General features: G+C 41.7%; 2 protein-coding genes across 5 annotated transcripts in view; one reads left to right on the forward strand and one right to left on the reverse strand.

Annotated features, from left to right (window-relative positions):
• CYFIP1 (cytoplasmic FMR1 interacting protein 1) overlaps window positions 1-8,235 on the forward strand; it is a 75,471-nt gene extending 67,236 nt beyond the window's left edge. For 2 of the 3 annotated variants that reach the window (XM_058800368.1, XM_058800366.1), the window contains 6 exons: window positions 891-1,021; window positions 3,224-3,296; window positions 4,387-4,481; window positions 5,567-5,805; window positions 6,653-6,800; window positions 7,250-8,234. In XM_058800368.1, coding sequence (XP_058656351.1) covers window positions 891-1,021; window positions 3,224-3,296; window positions 4,387-4,481; window positions 5,567-5,805; window positions 6,653-6,800; window positions 7,250-7,414 — 851 coding nt within the window. In that variant the 3' untranslated portion in view covers window positions 7,415-8,234. Of the gene's footprint in view, window positions 1-890; window positions 1,022-3,223; window positions 3,297-4,386; window positions 4,482-5,566; window positions 5,806-6,652; window positions 6,801-7,249 lie in introns of all 3 variants that reach the window. The other variant, XM_058800367.1, reaches the window with a different exon arrangement.
• A 2,156-nt stretch (window positions 8,236-10,391) lies between these two features.
• NIPA2 (NIPA magnesium transporter 2) lies at window positions 10,392-23,675 on the reverse strand. 2 transcript variants are annotated; one of them, XM_058800370.1, is made up of 9 exons: window positions 23,469-23,675; window positions 20,391-20,447; window positions 18,599-18,761; window positions 16,550-16,613; window positions 15,977-16,192; window positions 13,853-13,909; window positions 12,981-13,071; window positions 12,279-12,439; window positions 10,392-11,363 (listed from the first exon to the last, which is right to left on the reverse strand). In XM_058800370.1, the coding sequence occupies exons 5-9, from the start codon at window positions 16,113-16,115 to the stop codon at window positions 10,726-10,728; spliced, it is 1,086 nt and encodes a 361-aa protein (XP_058656353.1). In that variant the 5' UTR covers window positions 16,116-16,192; window positions 16,550-16,613; window positions 18,599-18,761; window positions 20,391-20,447; window positions 23,469-23,675; the 3' UTR covers window positions 10,392-10,725. The 2 variants fall into 2 exon arrangements, with proteins under 2 accessions (XP_058656353.1, XP_058656352.1); XM_058800369.1 differs by lacking the exon at window positions 18,599-18,761.
• Window positions 23,676-26,590: the final 2,915 nt, after the last annotated feature.

Genomic DNA, 26,590 nt, shown 5'->3' on the forward strand with positions numbered 1-26,590 from the left:
ACACATCACCGTTGTTCAGGAGAAGTTTGATGGAAAGGATGCATGTTTATGTAAACTGTGTAGGTCTGAAAATCATAATTTTAGCTGGTTTTTAACAGCTTTGCAAAACTTTGACAGAAACTGTGTTCTGGTTGTGCTTGTCAGCGGGATCTGGTGTACCCTTGCCTGCAGAGCTTGACTTGTGATCTCTGTATTTGCTTTGAGAGGTCACAGATCACCTCTGGCCCTGTGGCACTGTCAGAGTTATATCCTGACACTACCCTTCTTCCCTGTATCTGAGCTCTCTGCTCCTTGCTGGCGCTGTCATCCTTGAGAATAGCAGCTGTGAATTGAGTGTGTCAGTGGTGCAGCAGGTTGGGGAGCAGTGGCTTGAACAGGGCTTAAAGCAGGTGAGAGCTCTTGTCTCTCTTCCTGCTCCTGGGTATTTTTTTCTTACCTCTTATACTGGATCCCTTTTCTGGGAGTGAAAAGTTAGGCACTCCATTTTGCATGATTTATCCAGTTAAAAAGGTCAGTGCATTGGCTTAACACTTCATAATCTCTGAGTTTTAATGCATTTAAATGCTGCTCCTTTCAGTTTCCTCTAGGCTGCATGTCTGGAGATAAAATCTCAAGTGCTGATACGTGGAGAGGGAAGTCCAAACCTGCTCCCTTGGTTATTTGTATTCTCAAACAGTGTACGGAGGCACATTTGTGCAACCTTTGAATAGACAAATTGGTTAGAAAAGGCTTTTGAAGCAGAAATTGAAATTCATCCTGATCCCTATGACTCTTATTCACATGGCCAGTATATTTTGTCTGCTTTCCTGAGGTAACAGTGTGCCTGTGTGGTCATCACTAGATTTCTGCTGGCTTCTGAGACTTTGTTTTCACTTCTCTTCTGATTTCAGGTATCTTGGAGTTTTTTCACCATCAGTTGAAGGACATTGTTGAATATGCAGAGCTGAAGACTGTCTGCTTCCAGAATTTACGGGAAGTGGGAAATGCTGTCCTGTTTTGCCTCCTCATTGAACAGAGTCTGGTAGGTGCCTGCTGTGCTAGTTTAAAATCCATCTGTCTCTCAAAATGTACTCTCATATTTTTGTTACTAACGTCATCAATAACAAGGTTGAAATCTGTGAGTTTGCTGTTACTGATGGGCAGATGGGTAGGAACAGTTCCCTGCACTCCTCTCTCACAGTCTTGCAGGGGCTTTCATGTCTGTTAGATACAGTGATGCCTGACTTTGCTGGGTGAGAGACACTGCCTCTTGCAAGGTACCTGAGGATCTGACATTGCAATCTTCACCATAAATTATAATTAAATTATAATCCCCTGGTATTGCTGTATTCCTTTCCTGCATGTCATTCCTGTTGAGGTCTGAAACATCCCAAGGTTAACATGGACATCCTCCTTGCTGCTTGGATGGCTGACAGTGGTGCAGAAATCCTCTCATCTGTCCTAGCTTGAACAAAACTGTGAAATGTGTCAGCCTTTCAGCTGCTTCTGGTATATCTAGAGTTTACCTTAGACTGTGTAAACCTGCCTACAGCTGATGGTACAGTGCTACAACTGATCTTTATCCCTACCTCCAGTTTTCTTTTCCCACCTTCTCCCATGTTATTAGTATTTGCTGTTCAAACAAGATGCCCAGACCTGTAATTTGTTTGTTTTCAATGCTTTTGGGTGCTTACAGAGGAAAGGTGGGCATTGATAATGGATCAGAACAGCAACAGGTGTGCTGGCTTCCTTTCTTTACCTGCACGGTGTTGATGAATGTTGGGTTGGGGATGTCTCTTCCTGCTGTGCATGCAGGCACCCTGCCCAGGCTGCGCAATCTCACAGTGCTGCTGAGGTTGGGCAGCATGCAGAGATCTTTGCTGACTGCAAACCAGCCACGTCATTTCCTCATCAAGCTGGCTGGGGGCCTGCTGTTGGACAAAAATAGACCCTCACGGAAGGCTTCTCTAGGGTGTATTAAAGCTGTCGGTGTTAGATAAGGTAACGAAGACAGGCTGTTCCTCAGGGTTCCTGCTCATGGTGTTAGAGGATCCCTCCCTCATGGTGGAGAGCAATTGTAGGGCCTGGGGACACACAGAAAGCTGTGGTCAATAATGGCACAGCTGAAACAGAATGAGAAGCTGGATTCCTTTGGATTCAGGCTGAGTGGGTGCCTGGTGAAAGGCCAGGTGGGGCCATCACTCCCTCCTGGGAGGATCAAGGGCGTACCAGAGTGACACCAGCATGGAGGTACCTTCTTTGGGACACCACTGAGGTTACACTTTCCAGTCACACACCTGTGCTCGCTGCCTCTCCTCTTGTTTTTGTCCTCAGTCAGGCCCCCATATCCTGTATTTCAATATTTTTCCATTGTGGTCATCCCTCATAACTAATCTAGATTTTAGCGCAGTGCAAAGTGTAACTCTGAGTATATCTGTGGTAGTGGATGAGTCTCATGCATTTCCCTGGCTGACATCAAAGAATTAGAAAAGGAACTGGAAAAGGCACATGAGCCCCCAGCACCCTAGCCTTGCTAAGAGTATGGATGATGACCAACTTTTCTAATATTAATCTTGAGGGATTACAAATTAGTATGGTCTCTGCTTCAAACATGAGGGTCGTAGCAAAGTCATGCATCTGCTTCTGGTCATCTGCATTTTCCCTGTGTGTACAAAGAACCAAAGAAGCAGGAGACAGATGTCTTCCTTTCCCCTGTCCCTAAAGATGTAAAATACTTCCGAAGACATGATTCTCTGCTGTTGTCATAGTCTCAGCCTGCCTGGCAGGGAGACGCTCCCACCACGATAAGCTCCCATTAGGATAATGGGTTGTGGCTCTGGTAAAAATAACCAGGCAGTGAGTGAGTCATCCTCTTCCCCCTTTTGTCTGCGCCGGAGCCACTTTCCCACCGAAATTACTCATCCTCCATTAGTTTATTTAATAAATACCCTGTCCTTTATGAACTGCCAGCGGAGGGTGGGAGGGGAGTTGCCGGGGTTTCTCTGGGGGTGCAGAGTAGGCTGGTGAAATGCGGTGGTCTCTGGGAGCGATCCGTGAGGGGAGGCCGGGCTCGGCGCGGCTCCTGCCGCCGTGACAGAGGCCGGCTGCCCTCTGCTGTTCCTGCCGCGCCATCGGCCTGCGCTTGGAGTCTCGTTCTGCCTTTGGAATCCCGCTGTGGGGGTCTGCTGTGCTTTGAGGATTGATGCTTCTGTCCTAAATGCCTCTCGTTTTCCTTCTGTTCCAGTCTCTGGAGGAAGTGTGTGACCTGTTGCACGCAGCGCCATTCCAGAACATCCTGCCCAGGGTTCACGTCAAAGGTATGGGCAAAGTGAAAACTCCTTCCTTGGGTAATGCTTTCCCCTTCCTTCCTGCTGCCGTGCCTTCAGTAACCACCTCCAGCCGCCCTTTACCACAGCGCTGGTAATTACAGGACACAGGTATCAGATCCAGGCCTGTTTGCCTGGCTGAAAAAACAAATGTTTCCTGGCAATGCTCTGTGCAAATGGCAAGGATGGATGCCCAGGGCAGTATTATCCTGCTTTGTGGACATAGTGAGACTTTTTTGAAGCTGCTGTTTAGCTTATAGAATTGTCAGTTAAATGGGGCATAGGGAGTCTGTCAGCAAGTAAGTAAACAAAGAGGGTCCCTGTAGATTTTTCACTTCCTTTTCACTAAACTGAGTATGTAGTAGTGAATATTTGCAGGGTTGCGTCCTATGGTGTCTGCTCTCCTCATCTTTCATCATCAGAAAGTGACCTGTCCCCCCTCCTCTTTGCCCTCTCTTCTTTCTGTGCTTCTCCTCTGTCTCCTTTCTTTTCAATTTCTCATTGCTGGAGCAGCTGATTTATTCTACTTGGAGAAATCTCATCAACTACAAAACTCTGAGAATATTTCCAAGCTCACAGTAGCTACTTGCATCTCTACATAAAACTAACCAGACCCTTGTGAGCAGTATTTTCCCATTTGCCAGAGAACATTTCCTACTTGCCAGTGTTGAGGAAGTGCCAACTGATTTTTAGCCTTGCTGTACACAAGATTGCATCCTCATTTTACCTCACCTACTAGAGACAAACATTTTATGCATAAAGACAACTTAGTTGTCTCAGTACAAGTGGGGATCAAGTATCTTGGCAACAGCAGCATAACAGAGCCTTGTATTCTTCCTTGAATTTAGTTAATTAGATGTACTCTACTACAAATCCTTCTTTCTGTTTGCACATGTAATGTAGCATTTTAAAATATGTGTGTATTTCTCTAAAAGTGCATTGAAGATTACCCAGCTATTTAATACTTAAATTACCTAAAAATAATGTTTTCTTTCTCCCTGGATAAAGATTGTGTTAAATTAAGAATTCTCTTGGTTAATTGCAATTTATGATTGCTCACTTTTTTAACATTTTCTTTCAGAGGGTGAAAGACTTGATGCTAAAATGAAGAGACTGGAATCAAAATATGCTTCACTACATTTGGTTCCTCTCATTGAAAGACTTGGCACACCCCAGGTAATCTTTCTCATTTGTGTCAGAAGCAATTCAAGAAATTTCTGATCATCAGAAAGCCTGTCCTGGTAGCTCTGTCAGAACTTCAACCTGCACATCCAGCTTGTTCACAGAAATGGTTTTTAGTTAAATCCATAAATTTGGAAGATGCTGTTAAAGCTTAGAAGTTTAAAACATTTGAGACTGAGGCAGAAGTAACTCATTTGGGGCAAAATGTTAATTGGTATTTATGTTTACCATGGGATATCCTCCTAGTGTAAGGTCCAGCCTGGGAACTCCTCCTCCAAATTCCACCAAAGCAATCAGGGTTTTTTTGTGCACATGTATGTATGTTTTTAAAACAGTTTGTCACTCTTTCAGCCACTTAGAAACTCTTGGAAAATGAGCTGTCATTTGAGTTGAGGTCTCCTGGAAACAATGACCAAAGAGAACATTCTTGAACTGCCATCGCAGTCCCCCTTTCTCAGGGTTGAGGTGCATTAATACCCTGCTAATCTTAGCAGTTTTCTAGTGGTTGAAATGTGAATAGTAGAAAGACAGAGCAGAATGCCCTGAAGCAGAGCTCAGACTGCTTTTGTCATCGTAGGTGCTGCTGCACTAGGAGAGAGCTTGTGTGATGGCACAAGCTGGGACAAGCATAAGCAGCATTCCTCTTTTGGATTTTGTCTGAGCCTGTTGGTGCTCCTCTTTGGAGCTTTCTCATCTCTGACAGCAGCAGCTGAGGGAGTTGTGCAGGACAGCACACGCAGGAGCTACAGCAGAGCACTGAACTCTTTGGTTTTGCTTTCTGCCTCCATTCAGACCAAGAATTCTTTAAACTTCCCTGAGATAAATCCAGGACTAGCATTACTGCAGTTAGTGTTACTTAGGTTAAGTCTGTCTGCTTAAAAAGGATTTTACAATTTTCTCTGAATGTTTTTCCACTGATCTGATCCCCAGGTTAGCAGTGTCTGACCTCACTTTAAGTCAGAAGACATTTCTCCTAGAATAAACCACGTGAAACTGAAAAATATATTTATTTTTAAAAATCAAATTTTGTGGTGAAGTGGCTTTTACCAGGATTTTACTTTTGTTTCTCTGCCCTTCAGCAAATAGCAATCGCAAGGGAAGGGGACTTGCTGACCAAAGAACGGCTGTGCTGCGGCCTGTCCATGTTCGAGGTGATCCTGACGCGGATCCGCTCCTTCCTGGACGATCCCATCTGGCGCGGGCCCCTGCCCAGCAACGGGGTGATGCACGTGGATGAGTGTGTGGAGTTCCACCGCCTCTGGAGCGCAATGCAGTTCGTCTACTGCATCCCCGTGGGAACGCACGAGTTCACTGTGGAGTACGTGCTGCCAGCTGGGCAACAGTGCCAGCGGGGCTGTTTGTGTGCCTGCCTGCAGGGGCCGAGGGCACAACCAGGGAGAAGTGCTGCCATCGCCACGAGGGGCTCATCAGCCACCAACACAGATACTATTGTTAGCTGTAGTGAAAATAACCCTCTATTTTAAGTAGTGCCAGTGTATAGTGAATGATCCTGTGACAAACGGGCCCTAGCACGTGTCTTTCAATAGGGGTAGTGCCCCAATAGACACCCAGCTTAAATAAAATAGCAGAATATTTGTGCATCTAACTTTAACAAGTATTTCTTCTCTGAATTTAAAAGCAGGAATGAGCACTTGGAATTTAACATGATTAACATGAATTAACCAGGAACTGTTGTTTGTTCTTGGTTTTGTTGGTTTTGAGAATATACTTATTTTGAAAAATTCTTGAGATGTAACATGCTCTTTACTGGGCAATTAAAAAATGGCATAGGACATTTACTTCCGTTCATGCCTGCAGCCTAAAGGAGCAGAGTGGTGTTGAATTCCCACTTGGTTTTCTTTGCAAGCATTGTTTCCACTGAAAATGAAATGTAATGCCACAGGAGTCTAATGGGTAGTAAATGTTTTTGGAGTAACTCTGTTACATGAAATTAAAGGAGGAGGGAGCGTTCTGTTTTTTTATTAAGCATCTATTTGAATTGCTTGTGATAATCTCCAATGATAATTAATGTACCAGAGCTTTTGCTTTCTAGATGAATGTCTAACATATTTATTATTTAGTGAAGTGGCTGATCACTGAGTGTTTGCTGTGGCTGTGTTTTGAAGATGCAGTTGAAACGTGCTCTGTGGTGTTTCCTGTTGCAGGCAGTGCTTTGGGGATGGCTTGCACTGGGCTGGATGTATGATCATCGTGCTTTTGGGACAGCAGCGGCGCTTTGACGTGTTGGATTTCTGCTACCACCTGTTGAAAGTCCAAAAGCACGATGGCAAAGATGAGGTTATCAAGAATGTGGTGAGTTGAAAACATCAGTATTTGCTTTAGTAATAAAGACAACAACTCAGAGCTATTTGTACTCAGATGCAGCGTAGATATGGCAACCCTTTCTTTAGAATGAATTGCTGAAAATGGGGACACCAGGATTTTCAAAAACAAAAGATTAAGGCTGGAGTTGGAAGGCTGGTCAAGCAGAATTCTGATGTCACAAATATATGAGATTTTCTTAATGCCTTCCATCCTATATATGCTCATTCTCAAAATGACAAGGCTGCTGTAAATTGAGCTTCTCTGCACCCAAAGCAGCAGTCAAAAACCAAAATGCACTTTCTATTTCCACTGGCTTAGCAGTGCAAGGGAAATATTTGTAACATTGCTGGGAGAGATGAGGTAACAGCATTTGCTGGCTTTCTGGCTAAGGCTTTTCATATCCAGAGCTAATTCCCGTGTCTGTTTGATGTTTGCAGCCTTTGAAGAAAATGGTTGAGAGAATTCGCAAGTTCCAGATTCTGAATGATGAAATAATTGCTATTTTGGACAAGTATTTGAAGTCCGGTGATGGAGAGAGCACACCCGTGGAACACGTGCGCTGCTTCCAGCCACCAATTCATCAGTCCCTTGCCAGCAACTAGATTCTCACCTAACAGTACTTCTTGCACCTCTTTAGGCTAAAAGTGTGAGAAACAAAGTAAGAAACAAAACCCACACCAACAGTTTTGAAGAATAGTCTCACCTGCATTTTTCAGTATGCCTGTGCCATTTGAATGGCACACTCACACTGTTCTCTCCAGTTTCCAAGCACAGTAACTGTATACAATCCATACTTATTTTTCTAGACTAAAATTTTATACACTTTGATTAAAAGCCTGTAAGATTTTTGAAACCTCTTTGCATTCCTGTCCAAGGTGACCATTTTAGACTGGACTGGTATAATTTTCCCCTGAAGCTATAGAAATAATGGCTGTGGAGGGTAAAAAACGGTTCTATAGAAAAAAATTTTAGAAATCAATGCATAATTGTTTGTATTAGAGCCTTAATTGCTTGATTTGCCTTTATTAAAAAAAAAAGAGAAAAAACAACAAAACAAACTCTACTGGTGCTTTGTGAATAATTTTCTAGTCAGTTGATTCTTTTTCCTCTTTGCAAATCTATTCTCAGAGATCAGTAATTATGGAAATGAAGGTTATTTAAAGTGTTTGTTTCAAAATTGTTTAACATGAAGGTGATTTACAGGATTCTAATATTTTTAAAAGGTGGAAGTTTGATTGATTAGAATGGGGACTGTTTGCCTTTTCCTAATGAGAGTTTCTAACACAGTTTATATTTTGGTTTGCAATCTATACCTGTGTACCCAAACACATTTACAAGTGATGAGGAATTCTTGTTTACAAGAATCTTGAGTAAAGTGATCAGATATAATCTATCCCAGTACATAAACTCTAATGATGTTAATAATTATTTATTATGGAAAGTATTTGTTAAATTACATTTGCTGTATAATGCAAACACTGCATCAGTAAGATTGTAAAACTTTGCAACTATAGAAGTTGAATTTTAAAGCAAACCATTCAGCCAAAAGCAGTAACTCCTGCTTGCTTACTCCAGGATCCTGTCAGCTGGCTCTGGGATCAGCCCTACCCAAGACATGAGGATGGCCAAAACAGACACAGACAGATAATTACATGTTATACCCAGGATATGGATTTGTGGAGATGTTACTTGGTCAGTGTTTCTAACCCATAGTGTCAAACCAAGAATGCATTCCTTTGAGAACCTGTTTTTCTTCCTTCCCTCTTAGTAGTTCATGGCTAGGTTACAGCACATCTTTTCTCCTGCTCAGCTCTTTCCAGGTGCTTCTCAGCCATGGAATTGACTCCACAGTGGGTAGAAATGAGCATTTGACAGAAGAGGTACAGAGGAAGTGAGGAACATACAGGTATTGGAGTGGCAGAGAACTCTGTTTTGAGGAGAGAAATTAACTGAAATTTCCTCAGCAAAATATTATGGACATTTTCCAGGCAATCTATCAGCAAGTTTCCACAATCCCAGGTTTCCCCAGGACATCTGTGCTTGAGAGCTGCCATTCTGGAGTGGTGTCTGTCGTGGTGAGAGTGCACACAAGGCTGCCCGGTGTGTGGGAGACACGAGTCAGAGGCACTCGTGCTTTGTTACACCAGCTCATTGCAGGATTTCTTTTACAAGGTGCTTTACAGATGATTTTCTTTAAGAAACAGTCTTTTAGTTCACAGAACACTTTTGGTCAGCCAGATGCTTCCCTGTGCTTCCAGTTAAGCAAATGAACAACTTTCCTAATTTGCTGACATCCTCATTGGTTTAAGGATGTCTCATACATCTGAGGTTTTGGCTCAGCACTGGTGCAGAAATGGTTAATTAATGAAGCCTGATTTTGTTTAAGAACTATTTAAAAAGAACTAATCATTATGTGAATAATTTCTAATTCTTACCAGTTAACTTTCAGCAGTAAGAGAATTGGTCCCTTAACATCTTAAAACTGCTATTAAATACATATTTTATGATCACTGAGGGGGAAAAAAGTTTAAGACAATTCAGACATTAGTCCTAGGAGATGTTTGTTTCCCATTTTTATAATGTAAATTTTTATTATTTTTCAAAAAGGATTATAGACTTGATAGGAACTAAATATTCTTTATCTAGTATAACCTTTCCTACCTAAAAGAAAAAATGCAGCAAGGTGCACAAAAGGTGTAACTTTTCCATTTCCAATTAGTTCTGAGCAAAAACGTTTTTCTTGTTTGACACCTTCACCCTTCCTGTATGTTATGACACATAAAGAAGGCAGCAGTATTTTGTTTCATAGGTGGTAACTTGGGGATTTCTGTCCTAGGAAAAAATCTTAATTTCTCTTAAACACTGAGCACTAAACCTGACAATATTGAGCAGTAACTATTAGTCTCTGTCCCAAGTATTTCCAACTTTCACATGCATAATAGAAAATTCTTATAAAACCTTCTTCCCTAATTTTTATTTTCTGCCTTTAGTAAAGTGAATTACCACCTACCTGCCTCACCCCTCCCCCCCCTCTTTTTTTTGAAGCAATGTCATTAATGTTTCATTATTTTGGTTATTTTTGAAAATGTCAGGGTCACAGCAAACAAAACAGCAATTCTGTGAGTTCAAGCTGTAACATCAGGAATACAGAACAGGTTTGCAGAGCCAGGGCAGCATGGTGCAGCACAGACAGAACCTGACCTCTGTTACAGAAGAGGGAGCAGCTTCTCTGGCTACTAGTAATGATTCAAATCCTTCCTTCTGCTTAAACTGCCATAGCAGGAGCTACCATCTCGCCTATCCATGCAGAACACAAGCTCCTGCCTTCCTCTTTCTGCCAGCCTGTTACTCTGATCTGGTAAAGTTGGGGCTTTTTGATGCAAATCCAGCAAGTTTTGCATACAGCTTTACCTAACCAGTATTTTCAAAGGATCAGTTGTGCTTGGTTGTAGCCTTCCCTTTTCTCTTTACAAACTGGGACAGGAGTAGTTGCTGCAGCTCCTGTTTCAGTATGGTTACAGTCACTCCATGGGCACAGGTACAAAGGATTCAGGTTTGCTGCAACCTTTTTACCACCAATGCAGAAATAAAGCCATTTATTTTTGATAAAATTGTAATTAGTGCAATACATCTTAAAAACAGAAGAATGAAATGAAAGTATTTACACATAACTTAAGCAACAAAACCAATTGTGGTCTGAGGTCATTTTAGTACTTTTTAAAGTAAAAGTAAGGCAAATAAAAAACATTTCAGTGTTCTTTATCCAAACAAATCAAACTCAAAAATCAACGATTGTCTACACATACTGTTAAAAAGTACATGACTTTCCAGACAAGCTCAGACATTTCACAGCAGGAAAAAAAAAATCCAGGGTTACAGAATTGTTCTTTTCTTAAGTAACACGTAGATATTTTCAGAAAGCTGACAGGCTTCCATTTCTTCTGGCTGAGAGACTCTCAGTGGATTGCATTTCACCTAGGCAGGCAGAACTTTCTTCATCATCATTAAAGCTGTCATATGTGCTCAGCAAAGTGCCATTGGCTGCTCTGTCATCCTTCCGCAGAGAGAGGGGCAGGTTTGCTAGGGTGAAGTTAACATCTTTGAAGGCATGCAATAAAAAGATCCCCACAATAATTGTCAGGAAGCCACTGAAGGTGCCAATAATGTCATCAGCCGCCATGTGCTGCCATTCCTTGAAGAGGATGGCAGAACAAGTTAAAACAGATGTGGTGAAGATTACATAATATATTGGAGTCACTATTGAAGTGTTGAATATATCCAGAGCCCTGTTCAAATAGTTGATCTGAGTGCTCACACAGACAGTAAGGCTTAGCAGCAGAATCCAAGACAATGGATGCTTCAGCACTGGTTTTCCTGCAAAAAGTTCCTTTATAGCAATGCCCAGACCTTTGACACAGGAGACTGATAAGGCTCCAATTACAGAGCAAATTGTTATGTACACGAGAATGTTGGTCTGTCCATGGCGAGGTCCCACCACACAGATTAGAATTAAAGACACAATGACAACGAGCGTTGCGAACACCACAAAACCTGTGGTTGGAGGAAAAAAAAAATCTTGTTATTTATAGACACTAATGGACACAATTGTTACTTATGGACTCTATTTATCAGAAGTATTTTTCAGAAGTATTTATCTTAGAGGTACAGGGAAAACACTAATTAACAATGGGACTGACTCAGCTTAAACAGAAGAGTTCAGGATGTTTCTCATTATTCCTCCAGCATCACAGTTTAGATGATTTCAAAGTGAGCAAGCCAAAACAAAGGCTGTACCTCAGGCATGCTGTATTACCTTTACCAGTCTATTGGCAAGACTACTATAGGATTAGATTGCTGAACTGCTTTACACCCAAACTCTGAGGTGTAGATGCCACTGGAAACAGGCCTGACTCTGAATTGAGTCTTTTTTAGGAGATATTTTGGCAGATTGCTATACTCATCAGCAGATTTCCAACAATTAGGTCATTCCTTAAGAACAACTTTTTAATTTCTGTGCTATTTTCTCATGTTTAAGATGAGAATTGCCTTTGTATAAACAGTATTTTGCACACATGCATTTGTGAGTGCCTCATCTTCCATGTAGGCATAGCAGCTCATCTCTTAAGATTTTACTTCTCAGAAGGCACCACAACACCTACCTTTTCACTTTAAGGACAGCTCAAAGTTTGGCTTAGAGATGACACACTTCAAGCAAAATTTATAGAAATTTTGTTTATCCACCTGTGCTGCTGCATTTGTTTAAACTATCACGTCAGTGGTTGCCATCAAGGCACTTTATTCAAGGCCAGACAAGTTAATCTTGCCATCATGCAAAGCTCCCTATAGAATTATGTTACAGAATTCAAATCTCTGCTTCATTTGGACTTGTCTACAAAGCAGCAGTAATGAAACTATAAAACGAAGAAATGATGGGCTGTGTACAGCTCAAGCCAGTATTTTTCTTACCTGGATCACCTAGTTTGTGAGACATTTCATCCAAAGTTTCTACCTCTTCCTCTTGTGGAGCATGAATTACCATCACAGTTGATCCCAGTATACTTAACAAACATCCTATTTTTCCATGTAAATTAAGTTTTTCATTTAAAAAGAAGGATGACAGAATGGCACTAAGAAATAAAAAAGGCATCAACAAATATGGGATTAGTAATAATTATTTGCTCATCAAGTTACAGATTGTTTTGACTGTACAAGTCAGTTGCATATACAACCTGCAGCTTAAAAATAGCTATTTTCTATCTTGAGATATTTGCTGTGGACAGAACTACCTGTTAGTATTTGGCATCTCTGCCCAGAACCGCTTTTTTATGTTGCCTGCCAAAAAAATGTGGTATCTAAGAACTTGCAAAAATAATTTTACTAAGACAAAAATCTTTACGTAGGAATGAAAACACTGCTCTGCTGTGATCACCATATTTTTGAAATGTAGAAGACAATAGCTTTTTCCAGAGATGGACATGTAGATGCATTGCTAGAACCCTTTTGTATCATAGCGACTATGTATTTGGAGAAACTTAAGTTACTCCTGATGTTTATAAGCACTCTGTTGTTAAGAGTGCATTTATTACAGCATAGTTCAGTGACATATTTCTAAAGAAATATTTTACTTTTCTGTCTCAAGTCACTCTGCTTTCTGTTAGTGTTTCTTACCTTACAAGAACACTGAGAGCTCCCAGAGGAGTCACTAATGTAGCTGGTGCAAAAGCATAGGCAGCAAAGTTCGCTACTTCTCCAGCTCCCACTGCAGAGGAACAGCAATTAAAACCCAGGAGTCAGGCTCATGCAACAAACCTCTGATCAGGGCAAGGAAGTGCCCACAGTGTTCATGCACACACAAACATGCAGCAAGGGAAAAATGCAAAATTCTACTGACAGCATTCAGCTAACAGTACTAGCAGAACACACCCCTGCCCCTTACCCCACTATTAAATTTTAAAAGCAGGCTGTGGAACTACATACAACAGGTGTTAGAATTAATGGATTCGACCAAATCAGAAGGTGTTTTATTTTAGTGTCTGTGCTGTAGCTCTCCAGCCTGCCAGCTTGACTCATGAAGTTCTGCATGGAGAAATCTGCAATAGCAGATATAGCACAGCACATACAGTAAGCCAGTTACCTGAATACACACAGTAACTTGAGAGTTCAAGCAATGAAAAAAATTAAGAAAACAGGCATAATCCCAAAATAAGCTTCCCTTCAAAAAATCCTATATATCTAAGCACTTCTCTGCTAAGACAAAAACCAGAATGCATATGGGTAGCAAAGACAAAACCAATGTCTGCCTAGTTCCACTGCACAAAGAGGGCAGTTACATCAAAGGAAGAGCTTCTGATGTAAGAGAAGTTACATTAAAATCTGAACTGCATCCATCAAATCACCAGGCGACATTACTATGTATTGCAGAAACCCAATCTCTTTCCCCTTTGTGTAACCATGCTGCCATTTGTGGCATAGTTGTTTATTAAAATTTTTTAATGCAGATTGTATTTTTGACACCTAGATGAATAATTTTTGATACTTACTTGAAAGAAGTCCAGCCCACCACAGCCATTCCTTAAGGTATGCATGACCTCCTTGACCTAAAATTGAAAGAACATTGGCTATTCCACTAAAAATGTTGACACCCTGTCACTTATAACACTGCCATGACTTAAAATAATTTTTGCAACCCATGCCCTTAAAAACATGAGCAGCCTTTTGGTACCTAGGCTCTCTAGGTAAAAGGGTTGAAATCAAAGCATCTTAAGTTTCTGATGTGCCTGTGCCTCCTACAACCAGTTATTTCATTTTTTTTGTGTTAGAAATGGCACTGATGATTATATCTGCATTACCCTGAGAAACAGGGTTCTTTCAAATCACTGAAATTACATGAAAAGCCAAGTTATGTGTTTCTTACCAAGACTGCTGCTCTGCAGAAATTGTACATGGTTTGTATGTGGTTGATTACATGTGCAAGCATCGTATTTTCTCATTCCAAACCAGGGTGCATGAATTATGTATCTCAAGATCAACCATCTTTTAGAAGCAAAGATGACAGGTACTGAATAAAAATATTCAGAGTCTACCTTCTGAATCATCTGAGGATGGTGCAACTGTCCTACCTAAATTTATCTTTCAATTTCAAACCATTGCCCCTCATCTTGTCAATAGAGGCCCTGGTCAAAACCAAACCAAAACCAAATCTCATCTCTCTGTCCTTTTTATAAGTCCCCTTTAGGTACTGGAAGGTGCTATAAGGTGTCCCAACATCTTTTTCTTCTCTAAGTTTAACAATCCCAACTCTGTCAGTCTATCCTCAGAAGTGTTCTGTCCCCTTGATCATTCTCATGGCCCTTCTCTGGACTTGCTCCAACATGTCCATGTCCTTCCCATGCTGGGGATTCTGGAGCTGGATGCAGCACTGCAGGTGGGCTCTCACCAGAGCAGAGCAGAGGGGCACAATTCCCTCCCTTGCCCTGCTGGTCACACTTGATTTGGACACATTTGGCTTTCTGGGCTGTGAGTGCACATTGCTGGGGCACATCCAGCCTCTCATGTGCCAGCATGTCCAAGCCCTTCTGGGCAGGGCTGCTCTCCATCTGTCCATCCCCCAGGCTGTGTTGATCCTGGAGCTTGGCCTGACCCAGGTGCAGCACCTTGCTCTGGTTCCTGTTGAGCCTCCTGAGGTTTGCACAGACCCACTCCCCAAGCCCATCCAGATCCCTCTGGATGCCACTTCCTTCGCTCTAGAGCATCAACTGCCCCCCTCAGCTCAGTGTGGTCCACAGCCCTGCTGCCAGCACACTCAGTCTGTGTCACTGATGAGGATATTTAATAGCATTGCTTCCAGTATGAACCCTTGAGGTGCACTACTCATCACACTCAGTTACTGCACGTGACTTTTAGTTTTCTAAAACAATCTTCTGACGCCCAAATATTACCGCGCCTGTGTGGGTCGCAGCTGGTGAGAGAGAGATGGTGAATCTTGTTTCTTGAATCAGAAGGCTGGATTTATTAAGATATTATATATAATACATTATTACTATACTAATAGAATATAGAGAGAGGTTTGCAGAGCAGCTAGGCTAGGCTAGGAATAGATAGAAAAGAATCCACAACAAAGTTGTGCCCAAGGACTGAGTCCCTGGCTTACACTTTGTGATTGGCCCTTAATTATAAACAAAGAAAATGAGCTAATCAAGGTGCGTCCCATTGCATTCCACAGCAGCTGATAATAATTGTTTACCTTGTCTTCCAAGGCCTCTGGCCTCCAGAAGACACAGAAATCCGAAAGAAAGGATTTCTGTGGAGAAATGTCTGTGACACCCAAACATGGTTAAAACTCTCTTAAATTCACTCATTCAGAAGCACAGACATAGTTAAGAGTGCTGCTTGCAATTTGCAAGTACAATTTAGACTTACCTGACATACAAAGTGTCCCCAGAGGGCATTACATATGCATTAAATAGCATGTGTCACACACAGAGTTAAGAGTATCTGACACCAGAGAAAAAGCACACCGGCTCTGTTTTAGGTTTCATACACATGTAACAAAAACCCAAGAAAGTCAAAACAAGATCATTAGTTTGATGAACTAATGAACAGAAGCAACCTTCTGTTAAACAGCAAAATCTAAACATGAGCAATTTATTACAAGATGTATTTACCTGCTCTCATGGAGCCTTTCCTGGCTAACCGGAGCAGACCTTTCTTTTTCAGGATGAAACTCCCTCCAATGAAAATGCTGGAACTCATGGCCAACACCAGACCAATACAGAAGTCATACTTCCCACGAGTTTGGCTCATCTCGTAAACTACTGAACACTGTCACATTGATCAACGAGGAGTAGAGCTTCTGATACTCAACAAAAAATGATGCAACACTGAAACATGAGCAAAAATCACATTAGATTTAAGCTGGCAGAAAAAGGTGCTGTATAGGAAAATCTTCAACAGCTCATGTGACTGGTTCTCCTGCAAGTGGCTTCTGCAAGGAGTGGTTAGCAAAAATAAAAAAGGCAATCTGAAGCATGTATAAGCTTGCACTAAGGATGAGTAACTAATAAGTCTGAACACAGAGAAGGAAGAGTTTCTGACCTGGTATATAAAACTGAAACCCAAACAAAAATTCCTTGAGAAACATTAGGGACATTTTACAAATATGTAATTTATTTTTCTTTTCATTGAGTATGCAAATCTGTGTCTGGCACACCATGATACTGACCAAAAAAATGACTTACATTGAAATCAGTCTGTAATAGAGTTTGAGAACAGTCGCAGCAGCATTTCTTCCATATAAACTCCCTAGAAAAATGAAAGACACTATTAGAAGGATGTTTAATTATATAGCCATTTTCATCATACAAACAATCCTGCACATGCAATTTCTCTTTAACAGGAAAATCTGGCAAGAAATAAGTCTTTTGTTAAATTATTTTACACAGTTTCCCATACTTGTATGAAGCACCTTTCAATATTAATTTTCCCTGTACTTTCATGCTTTCAACTTTGATTAATTTGCTATACCTCTAGGAAAACGTAACAGAGAGCTACTGGTAGGTTACCATTAAAACTGAGCACAGATCCTCTTACTTGCATCCAGTTAGGCTGTGAAAATGCAGAGGAAAACAATAAGAACTCAACATAGCAATACTCAAAATGCTGTATGAGCCACAGCTCAAAATTCTCAAATCCACTTCCCTTAATCCTTGCACAGAAATTTTTAATATCTTATTTTGTAGGGGAAACTAAGTAAATGACCTACAAGAGAGTGCTTTCACTTTCTATAAAATAAACTAGATTCTTGCATGACATAAAACCACCTAAAAAATAAAACCAAGAAAGACAATTCATCAGTGTGTGAGACAGACCAAACCCAGCCACTTCACCAGCTCCATAAAATATCATCCTGGTTTTAAATTCAAACAGGATTTTCAGTCCCTTGAAGAAGTTTTTTAATGCAAGGAAAAGACATAAGATTTTGTGGCTGTTCTCTGCACCATCTGTTGTAGCAGGTGTAAGGCACTCTGTTCAGGTAATCGAGCTAAGAATGTTCTTCCAACTCCAGCTGGTGCAAAATGTGACAGTGGTACAGCATCACCTGGGGGAGGAGGGACTGGTTTTGCAAAGCTTTATGCTTTACCAGTTTTTTCAACATTTGCTACATTAGCTATATTATTAATGGGATTATTTTCACTGGTGTGGCTTTTTACTAAAAGACAACTCTCCATATTGGCAAAGCCACTATTTTTTTCCCTGCTCTCCCTGGCTTTCATACCTTCACCTACACTGACAGAGGAAAAGAGCATCAGTTAGTCCCATCCTGACACTTTCCACCCACTGCATTCCAGAAACAAGGGAAAAGCACAGGCTGCTTTTCTTTGCAGCAGAGGAAAAATGTGATTGCAGAAGAATGAAGAACCTTGTGTGCTCACAGGTAATTTTATGAATTTAGACTTGAAAAGAATGCTACACTTCAAAGCTAGTATTTCTACTTTCCCCCATGTCCCAAATATGCTGAAGTGCCCTGTCAACCACTTTGTTAACCTTGTAAACAACTCAAATCTCAACCACTTAAATTGCACAAATTCAGACAAATTACTGCTAGCTCTTCCCATCACATTTATTTGTCCTCACAGACACAGCCAGTCCCATTGTTACTCTGGCTGGGCTGCCTTACTTCCACCTAAGGTTTATTCAGATGTCTACAGTTGCAGACACATGTCACACAGTCATGGTGGACCCAGCTTCCCTCTGAAGAGATCTGGTTCCCTCTGTATAGAGCAGATATTATTTGCATGTGCAGAACTGACATGTGGAAGGTCAAAGCAGTACCAGGCATTAGGAGGTTTACAATTTAGGAAATCAGGACTTTAATTCTAACCCTAAGACTTACTGAAAGGAGAACTAATGCATGCTTATAAATATAATCAAGAAAAAATATCTATGGGCATGAGAAAATGCCATGAAATGAGCAGTTCTGGAATAAATAACGCCTCTCATGTTTCTGCCTTGGGACATGCCAAAGCTGTTGCATTCCAGCAGCCAGGGCCACTACTAGGTTATAAACAGAGAAAAGCCAGAAAATGTAGGAGTTAAATAAAGCTGGCAGTTGTGCAGTGCTGCAAAGGTTCTCCAATCAAATTCACAGCTGATTTTAACACATAGAACACTTCATCCACTCAAGACCAGCAGTGTCATGGAGGCGTATTGGTTTCCTGCTTCTGCTTTACTTCAGAGAAGTAAAGAAGGGCTGAGACTCTCCTATTCACAGAAACTACAACACCCACCATGCCTCCAAGAGCCACTCGTTAATGAATTGCCCGTGGATCTGCTGGTGTCATGAGTCAGAACTCTCAGTGTGCAACAGTGCAATGACAGATCACACAGGGAGCTGCGTTTGAAGGTTATCAGACACAGATCAATGCAGAAACTTGGAATGTGAAAAAAAAACTGTGGGAGATAAACAAATCCAGATTAGCCACAAAGTTATTTTGCTTATTTTCAAGATGTAACCAAATGTATCATAAATGCTAGCAAGATACAGACTCTGGTCTAAAACACAGGATAACAGCTCTTTGCCTCTTTGCTCAGAAGTCATTTTCTCTCAAAAGCAGCATAAAGACAGTGCTCCAAAGATGTTACATTTATTGCAGCAAGTGACCTCTACAAATATTCAGAAACATTAAAAGTGGTGTAATAAGAAGTAGTAATATTTTACATTTAAAAGCAGATAAGCATAAGTAAGAATATGGGAGTTACCAGCCAAAGAAAATTAGTATCACTTCCACAAGCTGTACATTGTTTGGAAGCAATAATAAGAGCTGGGAAAGGCAGACATGGTGCATTGTTCCAACTTTGCTTAGTTGGCCACAAGCCCTCTAGAGTTAATAAAAGACTTACAAGAAACAATCTAAATATACACTACATTATTTAAATTCAAGAATCTTTTTTAAAACCTGCTCTTTTCAGCTATGATCAGGATGATGTCATTAAGCAAAAAAATGACCTTAACAGGCCATTTACTTCAACCCTCTGCCATCTACTACATAATTCACTGCTGCTCCTCATTATAGATAATTCAGCCAAGCTTCTCCCACAAAATTCTTGTAAAGGAAACTTCACAAACGTGGCAGCCATGCTGTGATGCCATTAGGAACTCTCATTATCTGATCATCTTCACTTTTACTACCAAATCCCACTGCTGGAAAAAGATACAAGTCCCTTTATCTTTGAATCCACATATCAACATTACCCTGCAGGTGTCTCCTGCTGTGCCACCCTCTGGGTCCTTTCCCAAAAGCTTTTTTCAAGTGCAATTTCCAAAGCTGTATATAGTACTTCAGCTTGAGTTATTATCACTTCTGCAATAAGTGGTAGACTGTATTTCTTTTTAAACATCCAAATCAGGTGGGTTTTTGAGCCCTTTTTCTGCAGTCACCTACTGTTGAGTAATTTTCAACTTCTCTATCGGTATAACCTCCTACACTTGTATAGCAAATTACTCCTGCCTGGGTGCAATATCTTCCATTTACTCCTATTAAAAAACATCCCTTTTTTTAGAAATGTTTCCTGAAAACATTCAGCCAAGGTTACACACTGGCAATCCTTCCCTGCCCAATGTTACTGATTATTTCTCTGTCTTTTGAGCCAGATCAATAACATTAAACAGCCAAAGATTCAGACATGATGTAAGATTTTTGAACAAAAGCCTGCTTTGACAAGACAATAATACTCTAGGTACAGCCATTCTGCATCTTTTGAACTGTTCTATGGTATTTTACTGTCAATTCTGCTTAAGTTTTATGTTTCTAACATTGGAATTAAGCACCTGTTTAATGCCCTTCTAGCCATAAAGCTTGTCAGGGAAGAAAAGGAGGTTGAATCAACAAGTTGCTTTAACAAATACACACTGACTATTATGTCTCATGTTGCCTGTTATGTGTTCCCTTCTCTTCCACAAGCATAAAACTACATGAAGCAAACATTTTCTAACAAAACAGAAATCCAAACAAACATTTCCTAAGAAAACAGAAATCCAAATGTTTGGTGATGAGCCTGTAGACAGCTCATTATACATACCAGTTTTGTTCAGAAATCCAGAGGCATTCACTTCTTAAGTACTTGGAAGTTAGGTTTCTAAAACAGAAATCAAAAATAGCATTAATTGGCATGCTAAGAATTTGGCAAAAATATTATGTCCATTATTTCAAGGCAATTTAATTTTCATGCATGACACACAAGACCATGTCCAATCTATGCTTTAAAAAGGAAGATTTTATTTCAGAATAGTTTGAATATTTGAATTTCAGAATGTTTTGAATAACAAATCAGTGTGATTTTCGATTTGATCTTCCTTAGATACAGCTTGCCTGAAGCCATAGTTATTTCATCCTTTTGTTTTTCACTTCACAAATCAAAGAAACTAACCTGTGATCTAAGTTATTCTTTGGAAGGTATCATATTAAAGTTGAACTGAAATACTTTCCTAATTCTATCGGTTTCATTCTGTAACTAAAGTGCTAAGGCACTTTTATTGCAAGATAACTAATATCAAGTTTTAATTATTGGCTTTGACATGGTGAGTTTTCAGAGGATGTTTATATAGAATCACAGAATATGCTGAGTTGAAAGGAACCCACAAGGATCATCAAGTGCAGAGACAGCCCCAAGAAACCCACCCAGTGCCTGAACACACACAGGTTTAAACTCTGTCAGGCTGCTGCTGTGACACTGCCCTGGGGAGCTGTTCCAGTGCCCAACCATACTCTGAGTGAGGATCATTTGTGTAATATCCAACCCAAACCTTCCCTGACACAGCTTCAGGCCAGTCCCTTGGGTCCTGTCACTGGCCACCAGAGAGAAGAGACCAGTGCCTGCCCCTCTGCTTCCCTCATCAGGAAGCTGCAGACCCTGATGAGGTCTGCCCTCAGTCCCCTTTTCTTCAGGCTGAACAGACCAAGTGGCCTCAGCTGCTCCTTATACAGCTTCCCCTCTACCCCCTTCACCACCTTTGCAGCCCTCCTTTGGATACACAGAATGCTGGGGCAGTGGGGAGCCTGAACAGAGAAATTATCTTAGATTACTAAATATACCCCCCAAATATACCTAATTATTAAATGCAAGCCTTCCTCAGTCATGTTCCTTCCACTCACAAACATATCTTTTAAACAGAGGTACAGAGAGAACATTGAAGGACAGGCACAACAGAGTATCAGGATAAAAGAGTTCAAACCTTAGTCATGTGCACCTTTAAAAGGCCAGGATGGATGCACACAGCACCTGCAGATTCTGTACACACTGTTTACGAAACAATATGTTCAGTTTTGTACTGCACATTTGCCCCAATACAGGGTACAGTTTTCCAGCTCTGCCAAAGTTAAAGACTGCCTAAACTTACACACATAATTATTTACATATTACACAGGCAAACTAAAATCATATTTATGTTATATATATGCATATATATATAATGTTAGAGGCACTATCACATGCTCAGAAAGCAAAACATACATCAACTACCCTACAGCTCTCCATTTTAAAAGGTTTAGATAAACTAAGGGGAACATTTTTTAATACTTTACAGCAGATTTCTATTTATAAACCAAAAGCAACAAGCACTTCATCTTATGAAACTAGGAGGAAACAAAAAAATCCACATTAAAAACCTTTTCTTTGTATGTGCTACTTATAGTTATTTAAAAAACACTGACCTTTAATTAAAGCACCTCCACATAAAGTTAAAAGTATCTTCACTATAACAGTGTTATTCATTAACTGAATACAAACTACAGGCAGTGCTTTGCAACTGATACTGCATTGACTGTTTTCAGGGAAAGCTATCAAAATAGACTAAAGATAAGACTTGCCTCATCTTTGCTATACGTGGCACATGAGTTCCACTCTTGTGGGAAGAATAACCAGCACAGGGTCACTGAAGTTCCACCTTTGGTATTTTATATGGGCAGTTTCAAATTTAAGATAATCCAGGAAGGTAAAGTCCGATCTATACATTAGTCACAGCCACTCTTTTGACACGACTGACAACTGATGTAACCTGCTTTCTTGTCACCAGGACTTTATCATCAGAATGAAGTACTTTAACAAAAGCAGAACTAGTGTGAAACTGAATTCTAAATACAATGATACCAACAAAACCTTATGGAACAATTTTCTATCAATGAAGCTGTTACTTTCCGAGGGGAAAAACCCTAACTGTATACAAGGCACTAACTGTATAAAAGGCATTAAGATAGAACCACAGTGACTTACATTTATCACGTTTTCAGTACAAACAATGTTAAAGACATTGTAGTGAAATAGAGAAAATTGACTACTTGAAAAACATTGGAGAAAAACATGGACGAAGGACTTAGATCCAGGCAATATCACACAGTGTATGAATGAACAACAAACTTCACTCTGAATCACAGAATCAACCAGGCTGAAAAGACATGTCAGATGGAGTCACACCCATAACCCAACCACTATGTCAATAGACCTTGGCACTAAGTGCCATGTCCAGTCTTTTCTTACACAGCTCCGAGGACAGTGACTCCACCAGGTACCTCCCTGGTCAACCACTCCAACATCTCATCACCCTGCCTATGAAGAAATTCCCCCCAATCTAAACCTCCCCCCGTCAGCTTAAGACTACAATGAACTACAATGCAAAGCTACGACCACTTTTGCCATGTCAAAATGATGCACCAGGGCTCTGAAGTTCTGAAGGTGCTCTTGGAAGCAGGCTGCACAAGACTCTACCTGGGATAACTCAACCCTGGACCAAACCGAAGACAAACCATTTATCTCCCTGGTTAGCCACATGCACCCCAGGCACGGGCAGAGCCTGTGCCTGGATCCCCCTGCTCAGCGGGAGAGCCCCGCAAACAACCCGATTTGGAGCTTTTAACCCCGGCCCTCTCAGACCAAAGCACAAGTTCCCACTACGGAGAAACCACCCTTGGGTACGAATAGCCGGGCTCAGGGCCAGGAGCCCCGCGCCCCCGGCTCGCCCGCTCTCACCCGCAGCGCTCGGCTCTCACCGCGGGCCCGGCGCCGAGCGCTCCGCGGGGAAGCAGCGCCGCCTCCCCCCATCCCGCGGGCCCCCTCCCGCCTCTCCCCATCCCGCGGGCCCCCTCCCGCCTCTCCCGCCGTTACCTGCGGTCACGGCCCTGCTCACATGCCCGCCGGGAGCGGCCAACCAAGAGGAGACGGGGGCGGGGGAGGCCGGAGCGGGCGGCGGGAGGGGCCGGTGCCCGTCCGCTCTAGCGCCATGAGGGGACGGGACAGGACGGGGCGGGAAGGACCGGCAGCGGCAGCGCAAGGCGAGGCGGCGTCCCGGGCCCGTCCGCCCCGCGGTTCCGGCAGCGGCCGCCGGAAGGGGCGCGGCCCGGCCCGAGCTCCGCCCGCCGCGGGTCACATTGCCCTTCCCGCAGCACCGCCTTCCCCGGGCTGGCGGCCATCCCCGGCCCCAGCCCCGCCCGCCGCGGGTCGCATTGCCCTTCCCGCAGCGCCGCCCTCTCCGGGCCGGCGGCCATCCCCGGCCGGGCTCAGTGCCGCCACACCCGCCGGGCTCGCTGCGGCCGCCCTGCCGCCCGGGTAGGTCATTGCCGCCACCCGCCCCTGCCAGCATCCGCGGTGCGCAGATTTTACAGTCACAGAAAATCGTAAAGTCACAGAATGGTTTGGGTCGGAAGGGGACCTCGAAGATCATCCAGTTTCAACCCGCCCTGCCCTGGGTAGGGACTGGGACACCTTCGACTACACCAGCCCCATCCAGCCGGGCCTTTACCACTTCCAGAGATAAGACATCCACAACTTCTCTGGGCAACCTGTTTCAGCTCCTCTTCACCCTCACAGTATGGAATTTTTTTCTAATATCTAATCTAAAACATACCTTCTGTCACTTTGATACCATTTTCTCCTGCACTGTCACTACATAAATAGTTTTGCCCCATCTTTCCTGTAAGTTTCCTTCAGGTACTGGAAGGCTGGAAGGCTGCAATTAGGTGACCCCGAAGCCTTCTCTTTTGTAGGCTGAAATAAACACAGGCTGTTTGCCATAAGGGAGAGAGACATTTTACTGGGCCAGGTAAAGGGAATGGTTAATGAATCCATTTAATCCAGGTCATCCCCTCTCAGCACTGCTTTAATCCCATACAAAGTAAATGGATAAATACAGTTACATAAATATTTGTCCTCACACACAAGGAGTCTTTGAAAGTCCTAACAAGCAGCATCAGGGTCAGAGGGTTCTTTGGTTTCTTCATGACTATCTCTGAGTACGCTTTACACAGCTGCCTTGTAGCATTAAGTCTGAACAACCAACACTGCCAAAATACCTGTTTTGTCACATCCCTTAGTGAGAGCAGTTCCAGTTTTTTTAGTCTTCTCAGGATTTGTGTAGGCATTATCCCAGTCTGCACATATAGCTGCTTCATTTCTGCAACACCTGGAAAGACATGGAAACAAAACCAGTCTTGGCTTTCCCTTGTGGAATACCCATGACAAAGCCACTCCTCATCACGTTACCTACTGTGTTATATCTCATTAAAAATGGTCCCTTGCTGACAAAAATTACATTTCCACACCACCCAAAGCACATGGTTAAATGTTAAGCCTATTTTATTCTCTAACGCAACATTCCATTCCCCAATATAAAACTAATCTAGTATTCTTGACATGAACTTTGCACTTACAAAATAGTGTTATATGTGTGTGTATATATAAAAATATACTTTAAGATAAAAAAGCTGCTAAGCAATTTACAGTAATTACCTACATACTGACACAGTAAGACACTGGCTTTTCTGTGTTTTACCAAAAGATATCAAAACTGTGAAGTCTTTGAAAAAGTTAACAGCTGGTGAAAATGATTTCTCAAATGGATTAAAAGATTAAAACCTGTGTCACCTAAACCAGTACAGTATAAACAGAAGCAGCTAATTACTGATAGCTAGGTTCAAAGCTTAAAGGACCTAAAGAACTTCATGTGCCTGTGATCATGCCAAATGCTGATAATGTGTATGTGTACATATTCCTGAGTTAAGAGTAATGTCTGAAGCAAGTCAATTTAGCCTTCCCCTTCCACTCTTGTCTCTCTCTGCTCTCCTCCCTTCAAAAACACCTCACAACCAAGCTAAAACAATAATGAATAAATATCTGAAAATATTCACTCTAATATTAACCTCTAAGCAGTTTAGGCATTTGTGGAACTTCAGTTGTTCTGTTAATCCCCTCTCTTGTGTTTTTCAGCTGCTAGTTATGCTTAACATACATGCAACTGTTCAAAGTACAAATTCAATGCTTTGCATTTGGCACAAAATTTGGCACAATAAATATTTATTTCAAAGCCAGGGGCTGTGCTCAGTAATGGAAAATACTCAAACTATCTCAGAGTAATTTACAACAGCACAGTATTTCAGGCATGTTGGTTGAGTATCTGGCAAGAACTCCAAGCATGAGAATGGTGGTAACCTGCCTAATTTAACCTGTTCTCAGAGGGCAATTCAGATGCACAAACCATCCCTGTGCCCAAGGAATTTAATGAGAGAAGTCAATGTAGGTCCTTTGGCGTGGACAGGGTTTTTTAGGGCTTAGTATCTACTATGTGTATAAATATCTTGTAAAATTTAAAAGGGCAAAGGGCAAAAACATACCTGTACAACCTCAGGAAGCTTTAACAGGGTCTCTGGTGACCACTTCCCTGCTGTGTTTTGTGAAGACAGCTAAGCAAAAAAACCCCCACATCTGTGGGTCTACTTGTGCAACATCTACAGTGTCACAAGGAACTTAAGGGACTCTGCTTAAGACTTAAAATTGTAGAACAAACCACACAAAAATCAACAGGATTTTTTTTTTTTCTTTTGACTCAATGAGATTTTTGTCTTTAATGGTCTTCCAATATGAACTGCATTGCTGAGATAAATATATTAACTGTGTTGCTGAGATAAATATGCTCAGGATTGATCATGTCCCAGACTTCCAACAACACCTGTGGTTGTTGAATGGCACATTTGCCTTTACCACAATGCTGCTGCCTTAGAGGCCAAGCTCCTGACATGCCAAGACAAGGATAACTGAATTTTCTTGCTAACAACAGGCAGACTCCTTATCCTACCTACTTAAAAGTCAGAGATGCTGCATGCAGAAGTGAAAGCCTTTCAAAATTTCTGATCTATCTTTGTACGTTGCATTAATATAATAAATACCTTAAAAATAAAATTTCAGTATAAATCCATACCCATCTTTTCCACTGCACACATTTAATATTATTGAGG

Source organism: Ammospiza caudacuta, chromosome 2 (genome assembly GCF_027887145.1).
Source record: "Ammospiza caudacuta isolate bAmmCau1 chromosome 2, bAmmCau1.pri, whole genome shotgun sequence".
In the NCBI taxonomy this organism is placed as follows: domain Eukaryota; kingdom Metazoa; phylum Chordata; class Aves; order Passeriformes; family Passerellidae; genus Ammospiza; species Ammospiza caudacuta.

Excerpts from the sequence above, each read along its gene's own strand:
- NIPA2 (XM_058800369.1), bottom strand. The coding sequence starts at position 16,115 with ATGAGCCAAACTCGTGGGAAGTATGACTTCTGTATTGGTCTGGTGTTG. Across the intron at positions 13,910-15,976 it reads GAAAGGCTCCATGAGAGCAG|GTCAAGGAGGTCATGCATAC; the intron begins GTAAATACATCT and ends TTTCAATTTTAG. Across the intron at positions 13,072-13,852 it reads GTGGGCTGGACTTCTTTCAA|TGGGAGCTGGAGAAGTAGCG; the intron begins GTAAGTATCAAA and ends GTTCCTCTGCAG.